Genomic DNA, 24431 nt, shown 5'->3' with positions numbered 1-24431 from the left:
GGTAGGGCCATGCTATATCAATCTATGTCACATCTGTACTTACAAGTTCACATTTTCTTTATCTCATTGATAGTTTGACAGGAAAGCAAAACACTAGAATTTATATTTTTATATTTACACTGATCACAGATGTACCTGACATTTTGCAAACAAAAACGCAAGCGTGCAATGAGAGCAAAGGCACCTTACCCAGGTCACTACCCTCCCAAACTTCCTAAAACAAAAGCACCATGTACCTGAAACTGCCCCCTTGACTTTCTATTCTAGCATACGTCCAGGTGACCAGTTGCATGCTGGATTTTGAGGATATTTACATATAGCACATTTAGATGTAATAAGTACGGTAACGCTCATTTACATAGTGTGGACTGCAAAATTATGACATTCCCCGGCTCTATTCGATAGAGTATCGAAAACCTAAGTTTGAGATCTACTGCTCCTTCCAAGATACAATGCATCTAGGGATCGGTGGTCCTGTCTTCCTTTTACTGGAACAGCCTCTTGATTGTGAATGTTACAGGACAAATGAATTCAGTATTTTGTTATGCTAGATAACTATGTTCTGAGTACCATTTATCTGATTAATTAAAGATCTCATTGTGTTAATTTCTTATTTCCCACTATGTTGCTGATCCAAACAAGCAACTTGGGAGCTGCGAGGCATTGTACTTTTTTCACTCGCTCCCTCAACTCAACTCAACTCAGGATTGGCTTGCAATATCCTTCTTAAGTACTTAGGATATTAATTCTTTCTATTATATGAATTACCCTCAGTCAAACTACTACTTTCCAAAATACTTTTTAATGTTTTCCTTCTGTCTCCATTTCTTTACCACTTACATCTGCTTCCTTTCTTTTTCATTATTTTCTCTTATAAAATACTTCTTTATGCTTTCTATCCAATTCTTGTGTCAAAGGTTTTCTATTTGTTTCCTCTTCTTGGAGCTCTTCATTTTCTAGCATACCTCTACCAAAATAGCCTTGTGCCCAAACTCCCCTTTCTAACCCATTCCAAAGATTCTGTCTCACTTCTTGGTTTATAGTTGTTTGTCCTCACCATGTATTCAAAAATACAAACACTGAGAAAGGGGTAAATGCAGCATGCTTGTGCCACAATTGCCTCTCTGATAACTGTTGGTTTTGTCTGCCAGTTCAGGAAAGGATTCCATTTTGTAAAGCCACCAGAGAAGCAGGGAATATAATGTTCCATAGGATATCAGAGACAGTACAAGTGTAGTAGTAACACAAAGTGATGGATGGATAGTGCACATAGGACTTTGACAGGCACCCAACTTTTTTACAGAATTTGAAAGTAAAGATTTTGTGCAGACAGGTTAACACAGACTCCCAAGTTTACTAGTAGGGTGACAGGAACACCCGCCCCACTTGTTCGGCTGGCTACTTTTGCCTATTCACCCTTGCAAACTCTGGAAGGATGGCATGTGAATGGGGCATTGTGTTAGCAACAGTAGTCTGTAATAAGTTACTGGAGCCAATTTGTGATGTCAATGTCTTAGTATATGTGCGTTCTCTCATCCAAAGACAATTCTAATATGAATATTAAATTTTACATCACGTTTTTATAGCTAGATTGCATCCTTCTTTCTATATATTTTAAGTACTTCTGGCTCAGAAGGTATCTCTCTGGCTTTCTGGAATATTACACCCAGGTCCAAGGTAGAAGGGTGTTCCACCTTGGAGTATTCTCCAGAACTGCTTCCAAATGTAAGGGTAACTTTGACATGTCCACCAGATGAGTGTCATATCACGGCTGCGGTACGGACTCTTCATTTCAGATTCTAGTGCTTTTTGGTGCCTCTCACAGTGTATGAGAATAGCTAGGTGGTGATGAATAGATGAAACAACCTTCAGAGATGAATAAATGGTGGTTTCATTTAGACATCAAGGACTGGTTATCCTCCAGGCCTATGAGAGGAACCACAAATACACAAGCACCTATTGAAAAATCTAATTTTATTCTAGTATGTAGTATAATTGCACTGGAATCAGAGCCCTCCAATATCAGCCTTGATGATCTCATGATCAATCCATCAAAGGACACTGAGACATACAACCTTTGCATGGAGATGGGACTGACCAAATTTCAGGTGACAGGTCACACCAATATTTTAATCTTCCCAGTCAAAATGATCAGCACTGGATAACAATGAGGTTTTTAAGTTAAAGTTGGCAGTGATGAACTATAGTACTCTGCATGCCAATAACTCTCTCTATATATTTTCAGTGTTCTTTCCTTAACGAGGTTAGGGGGAAATACTACTTAAAATCTTAGTTTAGTCCCTAGTGTTCTAATCATACATTCTTCACTCGAAGCTAGATAGACGTTGCTTCTCAAAATTCTATCGGATAAAGAACTCACTCCTGCATCCATGACATCACTCTAGTGGTTGGTTGCCTTCGATGTGTATATTGGTGATCTGGGTTATTTTCACTGCTTGCTTATTTCATATCTAATTCTTAGTTATTTTATAGTTATTGTATGCTGTGTATATAGAGGAAGGTTTTAATAATATAAACGATGATGGTGATGAAAATGCAGAAGTTGAAAAGAATAAATTATGTCAACTTGAAATTGAAATGGCTGCATCCCACAATAACCTCCTGCCAAATAGCATACCCCTTATTAACATTACAAATACAGCAGTTATTTTAGGACTACTGATGCATATTCTGCATACAATTTGTAGAACAGACTTACAAAGTTAAAATTGCCATTATTTCAGAGTAATGTTTATAATGACTCAAAATCTCTACCTTTGCATTGCTGTATGACTTTTGTATGCCTGGCCCAAGGCACTGATCACAATAAACTCAGAATAGTAAATTAATATTTCTTTATCTGTTAAACTGAAATGGCACTCACTGGGATCTTGTAGCAGTTGTGCTGCAATAGACACACGACGGCGCTCTCCACTGGAAATTCCATTGATGACCCGCCCTCCAATAACATTTTTGGCAACATGGGTAAGGCTCAGCTCTGCCATAACAGACTCCACCTGCAAGGACAGTGGGCTTTTTGTAAATTATTAAAGTGACATAATCAAAAAGGGGAAACATGAATTCATGCATTTGTAGTCATTTGTTGACTGGAGAATTAATGCAATATCAGTATTTGGAGGTAATGGACATTACTCTGCTTTCTGAAGGAAGTCCTAAATGTGGAATCCACCAGAGAAATTGTCGCTACCATATAAAGTGTTCTGTGCAATATTGAATTTTTAATATGTACTTCAGAGTATAGCCTACCATTATACCATTGAGGTAAGTACATGAGAACAGTAAATCTATATTGTGTTATACATGGTATATGCCAACATGACATATGTTTGCAGGTTGATATTATTTGACGTTGTAATTGTGATGCACAACCCTATACTATCTGTATGCTGGAAAGAGTGACAAATAAGGTAGAATCTATGATGGGTTTCCTAAGGGTGTTCAATTAGCACTCAGCTCAAGCCTTGGAATTAAAGAGGAAGAAAGATATCTGTAAACCCACTATTGATGACATTTATTTGTGTTATAGGACAAGTGTTGTTCTTATCCCAATAAAAGCAAACAACGCTAATTGCAAAGTGTACAGGTTTTTTTTATGTTTTCTGAACAATATGAGAGGGAGCTGGGTCTGTGAATTCACTAAATGGATGCTAAAACTGAAAAGGCTTTGCCTTCTGAGCGTACCTTACCTGTAGCTGTTCCACGCATGATACAGTGGATAGGTAAACATATTTTGGGTGATTGGAATGTTAAAAATAATCTAATTTTCAATACATTGTTCTTTACCTAACTGGGCCCTTATGGACAAATGCAAATTAGTTTTGCCAATAGCTTTGGTACCGTTTGACAAATCTTTGCGAAATTCTCCAAACAAAGGTCTATCCAGGTCAGCTCCTATCATGAAAGTTTGGGGGTGATTTGTCAAGTGGGGGCTGAGAAAAAAGGGGGTCCCAAAAAGTGTTTTCTCCATGTTAATTTCTATAGGATATTTTAGCCAAGGCTACAGCCCGAACTGCTGAACGGAATTACACGAAATTTGGCAAAAAGGTAGCTCTTGGTTCAGAAAGTGACCTTTAAAATGGTGTAAATCTGCTCAGTAGTTGCTGAGAAATTCAAAAAATAAGAGTCAAAAAATCAATTTCCCATAGGAAACTTTAGCCAAGGCTACAGCCTGAACTGCTGATTGGAATTACACCAAATTTGGCAAAAAGGTACTGCTTGGCTCAGAAAGCGTCTTTTTTAATAAATGGTGTAAATCTGTTTAGTAGTTGCTGAGAAGTTGAAAAAAAACAAATATCGATATCTAGGGGTACGGTGGATCCATGAACCCTCCCGTCCACGAGCTTCATTTTAATTGGCTGCCAACACTCCAAACCAGGAAGTGTTGGCATCCATCTTGTGACTCGGTAGAACCGAGTCACAAGAAAACAGAAAAACAAAGGTGAAAAAAAAGAAAAGGGGGCAGGGTAGAAACACTCTGACCCCCTAGGCCTGCTCGGGGGTCCCACAAGGACCCCCAGAGCCAAAAAAAAGCTTTTTTAAAAAAAATAAATCGGCCGAATTGGCACTGGGGTCACGAATCCGGCAAAGAACATTTTTACAAAACGAAGCGCGAGCTTCCGCACTTCATTGTATTTAATCCCCCGGGTGGGCCAGGTCCCGATGGCACTAAAACAAATGTGTGGGGGGGCCAATGCCCCCCATACTACCCGGGGGACCGCCGCCTCTGCTGGGCAAGATTTATGAGTTGCGGGGTACACGCAGCCCCCCGCAGCCCCGGGGACCGCCACCTCCCTAGGGCACAGTTAAATTTTTTTTTTTTAAATGTGTGGGGAGGGCATGAGCCCCCCCACATGCCCCGGGGACCACCACTTCCCCTCCCACGCGGCCCCCCTCCATTAATTAGAAAAATTAAATAAATAAAAAAGGAGGCACAGCCCCAGGGGATGGGGTCCCCGGGGCTAATAGAGGCCTCAGGAGGGGGGGCACACAGCCCCCCTTCTACATTTAAAAAAAAAAATAATTATGGCCATGTCCCAAGGGATGGGGGCCCCGGGGCAGAAATTGGCCTCGGGAGGGGGGCCACGCGGCCCCCTTCCTGTTTACTTTTTTTTTTTTTTTTTTAAAGTGGTCAGGCCCTGGGGGATGGGGTCCCCAGGGCCCAAAAAAAGGAAAGAGAAGGGGAACACACAGCCTCTCTTCTTAAAATGTTTTTTTTTAAAGTCGGCATCGTGGCTAGGCCTCGCCCCCTCCCTGCAGCACTCAGCAAAAGCGCCCCCTTGCGCGCTGTAAGTTGGGGAATTAATTCCCCTTGAATACTGAGGGTCCCTGGGGGCCAACTAGCCCACCAGGTACCTCCAGTATGCGCCAGGGAGCTGCGTTGCAGAGAGGATTACTTTTCTAACCACAGGACTGGATCCTAGATTCAGTCCTGGGACATCTCCTGTAAACAGTTGAGTAAAAGCGTTTTGGTTACACTAGTGATTTTTAAGGAATATTATTGTATTTTAAAAGTTGACACAGAAACTTTTTCACATACAATCACCAATGCTATCCTATGGGAGGAAATTCACTTAGCAGGTAAGTAGTGTTATCGTTACTTTTTCTTACTAAGTGGTGGATCCTGGATCCAGCACTGGTGCATCTCCTGTAAACAGTTGAAAGAATGCGTTTAAGTCATACAGGCGATTTTTTAGGAATATTTTTAGTTTTTGAAAATATACACTTAGAAACTTTTCAGGTGAAAACCAGACAATGGATTCCTATGGAAGGAAATACAAGTTACTGGTAAGTACGGTTAGTATTACTTTTCAGGATCAGTGCTGGGCTAAAAGATGCAGCACTGGGTTCTCTCCTGATAACAGGTGAGTAAATCGGAATTCGTTGTTCGGATGATTTTAGGTGAATATTTAAAAGTTCCAAAACTCCACACAAAACAATTTTCCAAGTGAAACCAGTCAATGTTAGCCTATAGAAGGAAATTCAAGTTACTGGTAAGTATGGTTAGAATTACTTTTCAGGATCAGTATTGGGCTCAAAGATGCAGCACTCAGGTCTCTCCTGATAACAGGCGAGTAAATCGGAATTCATAGTTCTGCTGATTTTATAGGAAGATTTTAAAGTTCCAAAACTCCACACTTAGAAGAATTTCCAAGTGAAACCAGTCAATGTTACCTTATGGAAGGAAATTCACTTACCAGGTAAGTAGTGTTCTCATTACTTTTTCTCAGTGGTGGATCCTGGATCCAGCACTGGTGCATCTCCTGATAACAGGTGAGTAAATCGGAATTCGTAGTACATCCAGTAAGCGCCACAGAGCTGCGTTGCAGAGAGGTGTAAAAAGGGGCGTGGCCTCAGAACACCTGTCTGCAACGCAGCTCCCTGGTGCATACTGGAGGTACTTGGGGGGCTAGTTGGCCCCCAGGGGCCCCCAGTATTCTAGGGGAATTTGTTCCCCCTCTGCAAACGCGCCAGGGGGTGCGTTTGCAGAGTGGTGCAATGAGGGGGCGTGGCCTCCGTCCGCGATCCCGTTTTTTTTTTTTATTATTTTTTTTTAAGAAGGGGGGCTGTGTAGCCCCCCCTTTTTTTCAAATTTTTTTGCCCTGGGGACCCCATCCCCCAGGGCCTGCCCACAATTTTTTTTTTAATAATAAATCATTGGGAAGGGGGCCGCGTGGCCCCCCTCCTGAGGCCATAATCTGCCGGGGCATGGGCCTTTTTAAAAAATAAAAAATTATTTGGAGAGGGGTGCCTTGCCCCCCTCCTGTGGCCACTTATGGCCCCGGGGACCCCATCCCCCGGGGCCGGCCCTTTTTTATTTTTATTTAAAAAAGAAAAAAAACATTATGGGGAGGGTGGCTGCGTGGCCCCCCTCCCGAGCCACTAATAGCCCCGGGGACCCCATCCCCTGGAGCTGGCCCACTCCGTTGGGGACCGTGGGGGGGTCCCCAATCCCCCCACGGTCCCAGCCGGCTCCCCACATCCTGCGGGAGCCGGCATTGCTTTTCCACATGGGGAGCAGCTAACATGCTGCTCCCCATGTGGAAAAGCAATCTGCTTTGCTATTTGGAAGAGAGAGCAGGTTTCCTGCTCTCTCTTCCAAATAGCAAAGCAGTTTGCAATGACAGAGTGGGAGCCGCGAGGCAAACGGCAGAGTCCCGGGGGTGGGCACCCCGGGACACTGCAGGAGCTGGCCTTGGGGGGTGGCGGTCCCCAGGGCCATCAAGGGCTCCGGGAGGGGGGCCAAGTGGCCCCCCTCCCACCTGTTTCAAAGCCCCGGGTGGTGGTGGTCCCGGGGGCTGGGGGGTCCGTCACGGACCCCCCAATTTACATATTTAGAGCCCCGGGGAGGTGGCGGTCCCCGGGGCGTGTGGCGGGGCTTGAGCCCCCCCACACAGGGTATATTTTTTTAAATAAAGCCCCGGGGTGGCGGTCCCCGGGGCTGGGAGTCCTGAGAGCCCCCCGCACATACTTAAATAAAGCCCCAGGGGGTGGCAGTCCCCAGGGCTGGGGGGCCCCTCTGGGCCCCCCTTTACATAACTATTGCCCCCGGGAGTTTGCCCGCGCTTCATTTTTTTTTTCTGGCCGAAATTCATGCTGGATGCGCGAATCTCGCCGATTTGTTTTATTATAAAAATGCTTTTTTTGGCCCTGGGGGTCCTTGTGGGACCCCTGAGCAGGCCTAGGGGGTAGGGTGTTTCTACCCTGCCCGCTTTTTGCGTTTTTCGCATTTCTTTTGCTGATTTCTTGTACCTCGGTTCTACCGAGGCACAAGATGGCTGCCAACACTTCCTGATTTGGAGTGTTGACAGCCAATTAGAATACAGCTCGTGCACGGCAGGGTGCGCTTAGGCTGCACTTAAGGTACGCGGACCCTCCGAGGCCATAGATATATATGTACTTTTAAATGTCATTTTCTCAGGAACTACTGAACGGATTTACACCATTTAAGCAAAAGGTACAAGTCTGAACTAAGGACTACCTCTTAGCCAAATTTGGTGTAATTCCGTTCAGCAGTTCGGGCTGTAGCTGCGGCTAAAGGTCCTATGTGAAATTGCATGGGGAAAACATGTTTTGGGACCCCCCTTTTTTCTCAGCCCCCGCTACACGAATCATCCCGAGACTTTCAGGGTCGGAGCGGACCAGAGCAGGCCAAAAGTTTTGAAAATTTTGCGAAGATTCGTCAATCGGTGCCAAAGTTATTCCAAATAGAATGTTGCGGATTTCCTAAGGAAAATAGGTCCTAACTATAACTATCTACTGGCGACCGCCAGTAGGTAATATATTATCTACTGGTGGTCGCCAGTAGATAGTTATAGTTAGGACCGTGTTTCCATAGGAAATCCGCAACATTCTATTTGGAATAACTTTGGCGCCGGTTGACGAATCCTCGCGAAATTTTCAAAATAGGTGGGGCGCTCTGCTCCGCTCCTACCCTGAAAGTCTCGGGGGGATTCGTCATGCGGGGGCTGAGAAAAAAGGGGGGTCCCAAAACGCGTTTTCCCCATGCAATTTTCCATAGGGACCTTTAGTCCAAGGTACAGCCTGAACGGCTGAACAGAATTACTTGAAATTTGGCAAAGAGGTAGTCCTCAGGTCAGGCATGTGCCTTTTGCATATATGGTGTCAATCTGTTCAGTAGTTCCTGAGAAAATCAAAAGTAAAATCACATACATATCTGGGCGAAGCCTAACCACACATCTCATCGTGAGATCTGATTGGCTGTCAGTACTTCATCCAAGAAGTGTTGGCAGCCATCTTGGGACCAATATACATGATAGCACCTCATTAAAAAGCATTGCAGTTAATAGAAGGTTTTAAGACTTTAGTTACATTATAAATCATTTGTTGATGGTACCATACTCATTTTAGGAATTGTGGTGTGTTCTAAGGTGATTTTACCATGTGAAAAAGCCTTCTGCTGTGATATCACGAACCATGCTTGAGAGAAAACTATTTTCTCATACTTTTCCCACAGAGGTTTGGAAGGTGATCTATACGCTAAACTGAGAGCATATTTTCTGTAAATTCACATTATCTTTCTCAGTCATGTAAGAATGAAGTCTGACATTCTCAGTAAAACATGTACATCCAACAAGGGCAGAGACTGTCAGTTGATTCCTTTGTGTTCTACTGCAGCTTCCCAGAGTGCTCTAAAGAACAACTAGAGCGCTAACAGTCTTACTTATGACAAAAGTATGGCACACCTGAAGCCATCTTGATTGGAATAAAGTGGTAACACTTAAAACATTTAATTTACAAAGGAACAAAATGAGGGGGTTCATTTTGCCATATAAATTATGATTAGTGCTGCAGAAAGAAAAACTAGGGCACATTTTGACTTCTGAAATCCTCTTTTATTTCATAAAAACATTCTGACATGCAGACTGAAACATGCACTTTGAATACCAGCAGAAGACTTGCCTGGTGAGCAGTAGCTTTACTACAGTGATCTAATGAGCAACTAGAGTGCTATTATTCAGAATTTATGGAAAATGTGTGACATATCTGAATGCCTTCTTGATGGAATCAAAGTAAAAAACTGAAAGTATTTCCTACTGAGGAGACTGCAGTAAATGAGGAAATTAGGAAACTTCATAACAAATAAATCTCCCAAGATGGCCACCAGAGACAAAAGAGCCCAAATGTAGCCCAAATATCACCCAGATGTAGCCCAAGTATAGCCCAATGACAGAATGTCCCAGAGTGTTCTTAAGAACAACTAGAGCGCTTACTGTCTTACTTATGACAAAAGTATGGCACACCTGAAGCCATCTTGATTGGAATAAACTGGTAACACTTAAAACATTTAATTTACAAAGGAACAAAATGAGGGGGTTCATTTTGCCATAGAAATTATGATTAGTGCTGAAGAAAGAAAAATTAGGGCACATTTTGAGTGACTTCTCAAATCCTCTTCTATTTCATTAAAAAATTCTGATATGCAGACTGAAACATGCACTTCTAATACTAGCAGCAGACTTCCGTGGTGAGCAGTAGCTTTACTACAGTGATCTAATGAGCAACTAGAGTGCTAACATTCAGAATTTATGGCAAATGTGTGACATATCTGAATACCTTCTTGATGGAATCAAAGTAAAGAAAACTGAAAGCATTTCCTACTGAGGAGACTGCAGTAAATGAGGAAATTAGGAAACTTCATAACAAATAAATCTCCTAAAATGGCCACCAGAGACAAAAGAGCCCAAATGTAGCCCAAATATCACCCAGATGTAGCCCAAATGTAGCCCAATGACAGAAGTGTGCAAAACACTTATTTTTTGTGTATTTGCAGTTTTATATAGTGCAGACTTGTCAGGTATTGGAGTGCTTTACATGAACATTGGTTACATCACACAAGATCAAATTCATTTTGGTTGTAGACATGGGGAGATTAAGTGATTTGACCAGAATCACAGAATGTTGAGCTGAAGCAGAAACTCCAACCTGGTTCCCCAGTTGCAAAGTCTGCAGCTCTGGAAGTAACACCACACCCTCTCCCCTTGGATGCAACATTTAATCAAGTGGTCAACTGGATAAAAATCTAAGATTACAAATAATTTAAAAGTTGTTTGTCGCTATTTGAAAACTCAGAAAATATGTCCTCATTTTAGTTTTTTAGAGCACCAACCATAATTTTGATGCAAATAAGACCCTCTCATATATGTAATTTCTAAAGGAAATGCTCTAGGCATTACAGTTTTGATTACATCAAGATGACGTCAGGCATTCCACACTTTTGCAATAAATATAGAATGTTAGCAATCTAGTTGTTCATTGGGATACTGTTGAGAGGCAGAGGCCAGGGGCACGGACTCTGAAAATTGAAGGCAGGTAGGAGAGTGCAGAGGCAACAATTTGACCACACTAGGCAGGCAGGAAGGGCAGTGGCAGCAGAACAGACTATGGAGGGTAGTGGAAAGGGGGGCAGGGCCAACAAACCAACAATACAGGACTGGCAAGAGAGACTGTGGCAATATAATAGACAATTGTGGGCAGAAGGAAGAGGCAGTGGTCATACAACCATACATGCCAACAGACCCGTTTCAGCCAGGAAACGTCCAATGTTTTTAAGCTCAAATGGGCTTTACTTGATCTGTTTCCTGTCTACAATCTTCTCTTTTTCAATGTAACTCAAAGGGGAAAATCAATACCCCAGTTTTATTTCAAAATCTCCCTCTTACCAAGTTCAAAATGTTCGCAAGTATGGTACATTGGATCATGGTAGGCAGGAGGAATTGGGGTAGGGACATGGACTCGGATAACAGAGGACAGGAGGGACATTGAGAGGTGCACCCTACAGGGCAGGCATCAGGGTTTGCAGCAGAACAATACACCACACAGGGCATGCGGGACGGGAGTGCAGCACAACAATCCATAGAAAGCAATAGGGAGGGGACAGGACCATGCACATGGACAACAGACAACAGAGGGAAAAGAGGCAATGGTAGCTAGCTGACCATAATGGACAGACAGGAGAGAAAGCTGCAGCATAACAGACCATAAAGGGCAGGAGGGACAGATCAGGGGAATTATAATGGAACCGACAAGCCAGGAGGGAGGGAATAGCGATCTGCACATGGAAACAGAGGGCTGGGGGCAAGGGGGCAGGGCAGGAGCAGCAAGATGACCATGGAGGTCAGGCAGGATGGGCACTAGAAACAAGACACACCATGGAGAGCATCAGTGAGACTATGATGGCATACACACAGACCATGGAGGGAAGGTGGGAAGGGGTCAGGAGCAGCTAGCCGACCACACGGGGAAGGTGGGAGGGGCCATGGCAGCACAGAAGACCATGCATGGCAAGCGGGAGGGTTAGTGGCAGCACAATGGCTATGATGGGCAAGAAGGAGGGTGCAGGGGCATGCACGAAGGGCCATGGAGGATAGAAAGGAGGGTCAGGACCTGGGCACAGACAAGAGAGTTCAGGGGAAGGGGCCTCACAACAGACCGCGCGGGGCAGGCAGGAGGAGCAGTTGCAGCACAACAGACCAGGGAGGGCAGAAGGGTGTGGCAGTAAAATGGACCATGGAGGACAGGAGGAAGGGGATAGTGGCATGGCATGTGGACAAGCAGGGTGGAGGGGGCAGGGACAGGTTACAGTCATCTGACAATGCTAGGCAGGTGGTAGGGGAGTGGCAGCTCAACAGAACACTCAGAGTAGATAGGAGTGGCAGGTCCATGGAACATGGCGGTCAAAAAGGATGGAGCAGGGGCATGCACAAAGACATCAGAGGGCAGGGGGAAGGAGAATAGGGGCAGCAAGCAAAGCACAGAGGCTAAGCAGGAGGTCAATGATGGGCCATAGAATTGGGCAATGGAGGACAGGATGAGTGGACTGGTACATCATGCTAAATGCAGGGCAGTGGCAGCACATCAGACCATGCATGGCAGGAGGGAGGAGGCTAGTCCATGGATTCAGACAACAGAGGATAGGGAGGAGGTGGATGGGGCAGCAAGCTAACTGTTCATAGAAGGTGGGTATTATAGTTAGCTGGACTTTCACTCGTACAAAACCATAGAAATTCCCCCGTTATAGTTAGTTCAGCTAACTATAACTCGCGCGCCCGGAATGCACTGCTGATGACGTCACATATTACATCACTCATGACATGGTCAGTGACATCACTCATGACATCACTGATGACATCACTGATGACATCATCCTTGTGATAGAGTGGCAGACCTCCTCTCCCCCTAATATAACCTTTGATACACACATTCAAAAATAGAAATTAAAAAATTCAAAACAATGGACATACCAATACCAGTTACAACAACCTATTCAGTAATTGTAAGATCCACATCCACATCCACTCATTCACCAACAGTCCTATACAGTCACTCATACATGTACTCACTCATCATATGTACTCATACTCCTATACATCCTGTTACACAATGCCACTCATCCATAAAGTTGCTCACACACATAGTCACTCATGCTAATAAAGAATCAAACATCTGTTTACCTGCATATACAGTTATACACACACCACCACACTTACTTCTACAGAAACTTACACATACTTAGTCTTTTTAACAATCACTTATAGAAACACATACTTATTCATACAGGAACTCTTTCAATCTCTCACTTTACAACTAATCACGTAATTGAGTTATATACACGATTAAACAACCTATTTTATCAGTTATACTCATATTAAATCCTTTCACAATTGCGCTGGAAAACGATATTAGTTGTAAAGTTTGAGACAACTTTATTGTAAAACGTGATCAGTCGCATCAGACTGAATTCCTTCTCTGGCATTGTGATTCGGTGTAACTAAAGCCCACTTGGGCATGAAATTCAAAACGTCAATAATGCTTTATTGACAATTAGTGATTGACATTGAACTCAATTTTCCAAATGCACTATGATTATATTGCCAACATAAAACATGTTGTGATATTGTTTTGCTTTAGTAACTAGGTCTTAATATTTTATTCATGACCCATGTTATGCTGTTGTATCTCTTTGATTGCGCATTATTTTCGCTTTTGTTAACAACATGCCAAGATGGCGCCTGTACTTACAACATAATAACATTGTATTAATTCAGTCCTACTTTTATGTCAGCCTTTTTGAGGCAGCATGTAAACAAGGAAAACGAGACTGCCGCCATACCGTGAAAAAGCTATCAAGCGAAACGCGTTGGTGAGGCGTGACACAGCCCAATAAATCCTTTTCTAACGAATCCTGAGAGTCCTGGAATTTCTTTCGGAATTGCGAAGGTGTGCGTGTGGAATATATGGGTAACGGAGCCCATCCGGGACCGCCACGTGAGAAGCTCCAGACTTCCGTATCTTAGCGTTTGGATATATATATATATATATATACATACGTACATACATACATACATACATATATATCTTTCAATACAATAGACAAGAGGGGGCAGTAAGGAAAATACTTAACAGAAACTGGTACCTCATCAAACAGGACCCAATAATTGGTAAAAAAATCCCAAAAAGACCAACTATCACTTATAGACGAGGAGTTTCCATGAAAGATATGTTGGTAGACAATGATCCATGTGGGGTGGGAGTCAAGGGCTCTTGGCTGTCACAACGGCGGGGATTCCTCAAATGCAGGATCTGCAAGGCCTGTGAATATGGAATCTCCACCACTAATTACACCACACCCTTCGGGGGACCTAACAGGGAGATCACCAAATCATTGAACTGCAAATCTGACCATGTAATTTACGTTTTGGAATGTACATGTAAACTAAGGTACATAGGGAGTACCATTCTCCCTGGACACAAGAGAATATTACAACACATTCGTGCCATTAAGAACCACGATCAGGCATATCCAGTGGCACGCCATTTCCAAGAATTCCATGAGGGTAACCCTAAGGATTTAAGTTACTTTCTCATTGACTCTGTGCCAAAAAACAAAAGAGGGGGTGACCGCGAAAAATCACTTAGGGTTTTGGAAATGTATTACATTCTTAATCTAGACAGTAAATATCCACATGGATTGAATAGCTCGGAGGAGCTTCACGCTAGCCTGTAAACATGTACACCTAGTTATGTTAAATTCCTGATACACACATTTTTACATAAATAACAACAGTTCTTTGATGTTCCTCACTTTAATGTGAATCTAAATTAATTTCAAGGTTTGAAAGAAGATCCCTTGTTGACCTGTATCTCACTTTATTTTCAAGCCCTAGTAACTAGTCACTATACATACATCTGTCAAAATTTTAGTGACCATGATGCTACTAATCTTTTTAAAAGCTGCTTGTTTCCTCTCTTGGGTCTCTTTTTTTATATATGATATTTTTATTATTATATACACATTTTTACATATTTTTACTTTTATTTAATCATCACTAGTCACTTTTTTAGAAATTTGTAATTTAAGCACTTTTTAGCACGTCAACACCAACATCTAAGTAGATACCAAAATAATAACAAAAAAACCAAAATAATTAGTGGAAAACTACAAAAATAATAATAATAATTATTCCTATGTGACGAAACATATCGGGGATAACTCTACAATGGGCAATCTAATTGGTCCGTCCTTTTATCTATTTTTTTAGTCTTTCGAGTCAGTGATCATCTAACATAAAGAACCGTGGCTCCCAATATGCTAACATAATCAGTTAACAGGGGCATGTTAGACAAAATGAACTGTAATACTGAATTTTAAATTGAGATGTATTTTATAATCTTACACTCGGAATTCTTTGTATTTACGTATTTATACTATATATTTAAGCATATATTTATTTGTGTTTATATGTCTCAATGTCTATGTATATGAGGTATTTATATAAGATTTTATCGTTACATGTTTACATATTTATATATATTTATATATTTATTCTGAAGATTTTATCTTTTTTTAAACATGACACGATGAACATCAGATCGCTCATTCCGATATTTAAATCGTTATTATAAACCCTTTATTAACTCGAAAGAAATGACACGTTAAGGACTTGTACAATGATGAATGTAACTGACAGTGAGTAAAGTTTCAAATGTTTCATTGGTGAAAAAAACTGTTGAAACTCATGTAGCCCTACCCCCTTTAAAAGTGCAATTCAACTGGTGGTTCAGCGTCATGTGATCAAGTCCCCGAGCAGGGACGAAACGCGTAATGGCTGCTACTAGGATGTAACCTAAGGACATTAAAAAACGTCGATCTTTAAGGATTGTGGTCCGTGCTCTTTTTCCGTGGCTGGCGGCTGAATCGCGGAGTGTAAGAGTGCTTGCAAATATTACCGGCAGGTTTGGACCCCTCCTGTCGTTACACGGACCCCTCCACCAAACGGACTTTCCAGCCTCAAAGGAGTCTTCGCCCGACAACGGACGTTTCAACGAATCCGATAGGATTACTGGCTACAAAGTCCCCCAACGGAGCAAACAAACGGACGCAAGTGGAACACCCACCGCGAAACACAGAGGTAAGCGAGGGTAACGTCGGAGGACGCGGCCAGCGCGGTGCTTCTTTGGTTTTGCAGAGGGGGGTGACACGAAGCCCAGGGATATCAAGCTCCGAGTTGGGTGTGGGGTAATCCATAGCTGAAAGCAAACGATTTACCTGACACGGTGTTGTCAGCTAGAAACCTTTCATAAATCGTACAACTTCCAGTGATCGCAACACTCGTGGAGTGATATTTTTCAATACACCCTTAGCGTTAACACATCCAGACTAACATGTCAGCAGCAGACGCTTGCAGAGAAAGAGAGGAAGCAGCAGCTTCGATGTTCAGTGATGAGCCAGGACCGGCACATAACTCAACTACCCAGAATGCAACAACACTGGGTGTGAATGCTGGGCTCAAAGAAAAATGCAAGCAACTAGAAAAACTATCAAGGACAGAACAAAAACGCTGGTGGGAGGCAAAGTCTCTTCAAAGGTACATTGATGTGGGGAGATTACCCCGTGGCCTGAGAATTCTAATCGCCCCAAGTTATGAAGCTCCAGATCGAGACATGATGCGTGAATGGGCCGAAACTAACCTATAATCATCCAGGAAGTTATTATGTATATTGGTGAAATATGCGGAAAAAGACTGCGCTAAACTAGCAGTAGAGATTGACAATCTAACAAAAGAAATTGACTCTATGGACCAAAAGGAGGAGGCTGAGAAAATTATAAGTGATATGAAAAAAAGTCTCAAAAAGGAGGAAGATATAATAAGAGAGCGAAAAACATTCAAGTTTCACAGAGATCGCTGTGACTACGAACAGGGAAGAATCTTCACGTTCGCGCAAAAATATGATGCGCTTAAGGCTGACAATTCCAGTGGCAAACAACGGAACAACTATGATAATCAAGAGCAAGATCTAACCTCGGCATCGGGAGGCAGTTCAGCAGTGGAAAGTGACTCTGACACTGGGGCACGCAACAAATCACGGGCAGACCCCCGCAGACACTCACTTACCGATGAGGTCGATTTTTTATGCTTGGAACGCCTACAATCACTAAGACCGCGGAAACAGCCGAACAGCGGAAATCGGGGAAAAACAAAAAACGAAATGAGAGAAGAAAAGCCAACCGGAGAAGGAGCAAACAAAAAACAACTGAAGAAGCAACCGAAGAGGTATTGGAAGAAATAGAATGCTCTAACCCAACTGAAACCGATGAAACAACGGTTATCAATTTGACGGACCTTACTCTCAACAGGGCGGAAATTCAATTACTGGCCCTAGGACTCTCATTCTGCCCTGAAAGCTCTTTCAACTACGCCAAATCACGTATAGACATTTACAAAAGCGTCAGGAAATTGAAGCTAATGAAATTCCATGCTCAATCCAACAAACAAGCGGTGGTGGCAGCTCCGATTGCTTCAACAACAACATCACAACCGCATGAGGGAATTGAGATGGCATTGAACACACAGGAGCTAGTCGATATTATGTATGATTTACAACATGAAAATGATCCAACAAGTCAAATCTCGTCAACAAGTCAATTTCAACAAACCGCACAGGGGGCGGGCAAATGTCTAACCCCCTTCAAGCCACCATCTAAATTCTACCCTATTACAATCAAGGATACAATTGATAGCTTTCAGGAACAGGTTATAGCTGATCTAAAGAATCTCAACAAAATAACCAGCAAGGCTAGGCAAACAAGAAATAAAAACATCAAAGAATTACAATATCATCAACTGATTACCAAAATTAAAAACAACAAGGAAATAGTAATTCGCAATGCAGACAAGGGTGGTAACGTGGTGTTATTAAAAAGAGAAAACTACCTGAAAGAGGCCATGAACCACCTGAATGACAAATCTTGTTATGCGACGAGCAATAGAGCCACGTGGAGTTCAATTAATTCAACATACCAAGTAAAACTAATGGCCTGGCGAGAAATGGGACTGTTAACATCTGAGGAGTATAAATACTTGTGGACTCAAAAACCAGTTATCCCTATTATATACTTCATACCCAAAATCCACAAAGATAAAATCAACCTGCCAGGAAGACCAATAATTTCTGCTCGTAACAGTATCTTTGAAAAAACCTCCAGATATGTGGATTTTTTCCTACAGGACTTTGTTCAAAACCTGACATCGTACATTAAAGACACAGGCGATTTTTTAATGAAAATAAAAGACTTTGAATGGCAAGAAGATTACCTTTTGATTGCGCTAGATGTAACCTCACTATATACATCAATCAGACATAATGATGGACTAAGAGCTTTGAAATATTTTTTGGCAAGAAGAGGAACCTTCTACGCTGAACATAACCAGATGTTAATTAACATGGTTGAACTATGTCTGACTAACAACATTTTTATGTTTCAGGATGCATTATTCCAACAATTACGCGGGGTGGCTATGGGTGCAAGCTTCTCCCCCAGCTACGCATGTCTACACATGGGCTGGTGGGAGGAGCTTGTACTCATGACCAAATATCAGGACATCTTTGAATGTAATATTCAATGTTGGTTCAGGTTCATTGATGACCTGTTTGTGGTGTGGAAGGGATCAGAACAGGGCGCTAGGGATTTCATTAACAAACTAAACACCAATGACCTAAACCTAGAATTTACCTCTACTATCAGTAAAAAGGGTATAATATTTTTGGATGTGGAGGTATACATAGAACAAGGCAAGATGCAAACGAAATTGCACAGAAAACCAACAGCAGGCAATTCTATCCTGCATGCCAACAGTTCCCACCCCAAACACCTTATTCATAGCATTCCCTATGGGGAATTGCTACGGATAAAACGTATCTGCAGTGATGAAGGATCCCTGAAAATAGCACACCAGGAATGCATCAACCGTTTCAAAATGAGAGGTTACAGCATTAAATGCCTAAACATAGCCCTAACTAAATGTAACCAGGTCAACAGGGATACTCTGATTTGTCCTACAACTAAACTTGAAGCCTCTGACACAGAAACACCTGATAACTTTAGATTCATCTTTCAATACAATAGACAAGAGGGGGCAGTAAGGAAAATACTTAACAGAAACTGGTACCTCATCAAACAGGACCCAATAATTGGTAAAAAAATCCCAAAAAGACCAACTATCACTTATAGACGAGGAGTTTCCATGAAAGATATGTTGGTAGACAATGATCCATGTGGGGTGGGAGTCAAGGGCTCTTGGCTGTCACAACGGCGGGGATTCCGCAAATGCAGGATCTGCAAGGCCTGTGAATATGGAATCTCCACCACTAATTACACCACACCCTTCGGGGGACCTAACAGGGAGATCACCAAATCATTGAACTGCAAATCTGACCATGTAATTTACGTTTTGGAATGTACATGTAAACTAAGGTACATAGGGAGTACCATTCTCCCTGGACACAAGAGAATATTACAACACATTTGTGCCATTAAGAACCACGATCAGGCATATCCAGTGGCACGCCATTTCCAAGAATTCCATGAGGGTAACCCTAAGGATTTAAGTTACTTTCTCATTGACTCTGTGCCAAAAAACAAAAGAGGGGGTGACTGCGAAAAATCACGTAGGGTTTTGGAAATGTATTACATTCTTAATCTAGACAGTAAATATCCACATGGATTGAATAGCTCGGAGGAGCTTCACGCTAGCCTGTAAACATGTACACCTAGTTATGTTAAATTCCTGATACACACATTTTTACATAAATAACAACAGTTCTTTGATGTTCCTCACTTTAATGTGAATCTAAATTAATTTCAAGGTTTGAAAGAAGATCCCTTGTTGACCTGTATCTCACTTTATTTTCAAGCCCTAGTAACTAGTCACTATACATACATCTGTCAAAATTTTAGTGACCATGATGCTACTAATCTTTTTAAAAGCTGCTTGTTTCCTCTCTTGGGTCTCTTTTTTATATATGATATTTTTATTATTATATACACATTTTTACATATTTTTACTTATATTTAATCATCACTAGTCACTTTTTTAGAAATTTGTAATTTAAGCACTTTTTAGCACGTCAACACCAACATCTAAGTAGATACCAAAATAATAACAAAAAAACCAAAATAATTAGTGGAAAACTACAAAAATAATAATAATAATTATTCCTATGTGACGAAACATATCGGGGATAACTCTACAATGGGCAATCTAATTGGTCCGTCCTTTTATCTATTTGTTTAGTCTTTCGAGTCAGTGATCATCTAACATAAAGAACCGTGGCTCCCAATATGCTAACATAATCAGTTAACAGGGGCATGTTAGACAAAATGAACTGTAATACTGAATTTTAAATTGAGATGTATTTTATAATCTTACACTCGGAATTCTTTGTATTTACGTATTTATACTATATATTTAAGCATATATTTATTTGTGTTTATATGTCTCAATGTCTATGTATATGAGGTATTTATATAAGATTTTATCGTTACATGTTTACATATTTATATATATTTATATATTTATTCTGAAGATTTTATCTTTTTTTAAACATGACACGATGAACATCAGATCGCTCATTCCGATATTTAAATCGTTATTATAAACCCTTTATTAACTCGAAAGAAATGACACGTTAAGGACTTGTACAATGATGAATGTAACTGACAGTGAGAAAAGTTTCAAATGTTTCATTGGTGAAAAAAACTGTTGAAACCCATGTAGCCCTACCCCCTTTAAAAGTGCAATTCAACTGGTGGTTCAGCGTCATGTGATCAAGTCCCCGAGCAGGGACGAAACGCGTAATGGCTGCTACTAGGATGTAACCTAAGGACATTAAAAAACTTCGATCTTTAAGGATTGTGGTCCGTGCTCATTTTCCGTGGCTGGCGGCAGAATCGCGGAGTGTAAGAGTGCTTGCAAATATATATATATATATATATTCATCCTTTTCCCACAAGGGGCTTCCTCGCGCACTCACGAGTCAGGAGGCGGTTGTGCAGTGATCCAATTTTGCTTTTATTTTAATTCATTACAGCATGCCAGTTCACCAACTCTACGCGTTTCGGTTTCCACTGAAACCTTGTTCACGAGACTGACAACAGTTACTCAATCATTTTTTTCAAAATAAAGGCCACCCATGTGGTCAATTACGTCATTTTCTGTAATGTACAGCTAAGCATTATGGTCAATGTAGTTTTTAGAGCAATCGATCATCAGTGCATTATGGAGGGTCTGTGAATTCAATCTTTTTGCTATGTTTAAATGGTCTTCGAAATAACCAACACGTCATCCTCATGTCCCAAATTCAAATTATGTTGCGCGTGTGTTTATCGATAACGGCACTGTGCCGTAAATGATGACAAACAATTTTAAAACATAATTTTAAACCAATTATGCGCGATCAGTAAGCCCTCCAGTGGGCCCTCTCATATTTACCCATCCACATGGTTGTAATATAGACTTGCAATCTAGCCCTCTAGTGGGCCTTATGTCTGTTTACAGAACTCTGTTTTCTATCAACATGTGGTTGGAGATATTACCGCCATTCAAATTTAATATAAACATTTTTCTTACTCATATCCTTAATTCTTTCTCCCCTCATTGCCCTCTTTTGAACATTTTGCTCTATTTGTGGATTACTTGGAAATTCGTGTCTCCAAAAAAACATATGTTTTCCTTAAAAAATTATATTTATATGTGTACTTGTGCATGGGAGGCATCATAGTTACAACTCTGCAAATTCTGACATTTGTTTCATAGTGGAACATATCTCACAAGCAGTTCATAAATGATCGCGCATAATTGGTTTAAAATTATGTTTTAAAATTGTTTGTCATCATTTACGGCACAGTGCCGTTATCGATAAACACACGCGCAACATAATTTGAATTTGGGACATGAGGATGACGTGTTGGTTATTTCGAAGACCATTTAAACATAGCAAACATAATGCACTGATGATCGATTGCTCTAAAAACTACATTGACCATAATGCTTAGCTGTACATTACAGGAAATGACGTAATTGACCACATGGGTGGCCTTTATTTTGAAAAAATGATTGAGTAACTGTTGTCAGTCTCGTGAACAAGGTTTCAGTGGAAACCGAAACGCGTAGAGTTGGTGAACTGGCATGCTGTAATGAATTAAAATAAAAGCGAAATTGGATCACTGCACAACCGCCTCCTGACTCGTGAGTGCGCGAGGAAGCCCCTTGTGGGAAAAGGAATAATGAATAACGATTTGGCTCTGTCGTACCTCTGACGCACCGCCCTAGAGCGCCCAGGAGCCGGAAAGTGGGCCGTATTGAAGCAATTTTCACTCGGGCTCGGGTGAACGCCGGTGGATTAAATGCAAAAGTGCAGCGGATTGCGGAGAGCTCTGTGAGAAGTGAACCGAGGGAAGCGGAACCGGAGGGGAGCGCAGAACTCGAGGAATCTTCGAAACGGTGAGCGAGCAACTGCTACATTGTATGCAACATTGTATCTATCTGTGGGGAAATGCCGGTTGGTCTCGTATAATCGTAAGCAAAGCCAGAACAGTGGTCGGAGTTAAAAACTCTGAGAACTTTTCTCTTTGATTCAACTCTGGTGTATTAGCAACACGAGGAGACGAGGAAGGGGGGCGCTTTGTGAAAAGTGACAAACAATTCCTCAAACAGAATAAAGGTGAGAAAAATACAGCGGATGAAAATTTAACCAGTTCAAACATGGATAAAAGGGAGGCTAATAGAAATGCTCTGATAGAGACATTTTTTTAACAAGAAATAACAGCGGAAAATGGAGCATCCAGCAGCTCATATAAACCGGATGTCAGAAACAAGCTACGCGCTTGGGAAAAAACTATCAAAGAAAGAAAGAAATAAATGGTGGGAAGTTGCATCTTTAAAAAAGTACATAGAAGTGAAACGTGTCCCACGTGGCTTGCGCATCAATTTATTACCCAATCACCAAGATACCAGCAATGAATTGCTCAATGAATGGGGGGAACATATCTTGAAATCATCATTGGGACTAATGGAAATTCTGGTTAAACACATCGAACTGGCCTTGGAAAAAACAACAATGCAATTAAAAGAAATTGAAAAAGAATTGGCAACCTTAGAGATGAATTCTGAATTAAAAAAATTCAAAGACGAATTGGAGAGCTACATAGAAAAACATGAGGTAACAGTAAGATGGAGGAAACAAACCAAATTTATGAGAGATAAGGAAGACTACTCGGAAGGACGTATCTTCACATACGCTAGAAAATATGATAAATTCAAACAAGACGAAAAATTAGACTTGGCAACTAACACAAGCAGCTTGTCATCGCTCACTTCCACTGAGGCCAGTGACGGAGAAGTAGATCAAGGGGACTTAAGAACAAAATGCTCTTGTTTAGGCAAAATGAGATTAGCGCTTCAACAAAAGAATTGGGAGAAAACCATGCGATCTCCGACAAGAAACAATCGGGGAAGAGGCAGAGGGCGAGGCAATACCCAAAGAAACCAACGAGACGAGGCAAGCGGCACATCAAATCAAAGTTCCAACACAAACCGGGTAGGGACAACAACGAGGAGTATGAGGCAGAAATGGAATTAATAGAGACCCCTGAGAACAAGACCCAAGACCTGGAAGTGGTCAATCTATCAAAAAAAACTCTTACTGAAATTGAATTGCGACTTTTAAAACGGGGTCTTAATTTCTGCCCCACAAATACCATCGATGTGGCAGAAATAAGAATAGACCTTTATAAATTCGTTCGGAAAATCAAATTGGCCAAGCTCTTCACAGAAAATCCTAAGATGACCCAATATGGCAAAAAGATGATAACTCCTGATATGGAATTAATGGCAAAAGATGCAGAACATTTTATCACGCTGATGGAATTAGAACACAGCCCTGAACGTGAAAGAAAACAATTGTGGGAACACTGTACACAACTGGGAGCGGGGTGCAGCCTAAAGAAACCCCAATCAAAGTTTTACCCACAACTAGCACAGGGAAATTAAATTGACACATTCCACGAATGCGTAATAAAAGATGAGCGGAGATCACTATTAAATCTGAAGAATGACGACACTATTGAAATAAAGATGGCAGACAAGGGGGGAAATATCATCATCCTGGAAAAAGAGGCATACATGCAAGAAGCATATTCTCAACTGAGAAATACGGAATATTATGAAAAATTAAAATCAAACCAACAAAAAAATGGAAAGAAGAGCTGGGTGCAAAATTGGATCTCTGGATGCAACAGAATCTACTAGATGAGGAAGAAGTGAAATATCTTAAAATGGCACACCCGAAAATGTCGACGATATATTTCTTGCCAAAAATCCACAAAAATCCCACAAAACCACCAGGGAGACCCATAATATCGGCGAAAGGGGCATTGCTGGAACCCATGGCTAACTTTTTAGATGTATTTTTGTTACCTTATGTCAAAAACCTAGCATCGTATCTACAGGATACAGGTGATTTATTGAGACACTTGCAGGAAACTCCATGGCAAAAAAACTATAATCTGATCACAATGGATGTAGTGTCGTTATACTCCAACATCCGTAATG

The 24431-nt window shown here is 41.5% G+C and overlaps 1 protein-coding gene across 1 annotated transcript in view; it reads right to left on the bottom strand.

Annotated features, from left to right (window-relative positions):
• ABCG5 (ATP binding cassette subfamily G member 5) overlaps positions 1–24431 on the bottom strand; it is a 243689-nt gene that overhangs the window by 176704 nt on the left and 42554 nt on the right. The window contains exon 5 of the mRNA XM_085612783.1: positions 2885–3017. Coding sequence (XP_085468909.1) covers positions 2885–3017 — 133 coding nt within the window. The remainder of the gene's footprint in view (positions 1–2884; positions 3018–24431) is intronic.

Source organism: Triturus cristatus, chromosome 6 (assembly GCF_964204655.1).
Source record: "Triturus cristatus chromosome 6, aTriCri1.1, whole genome shotgun sequence".
NCBI classification, from domain to species: Eukaryota; Metazoa; Chordata; class Amphibia; order Caudata; family Salamandridae; genus Triturus; species Triturus cristatus.
This window is presented reverse-complemented; position numbering and strand designations above follow the sequence as displayed.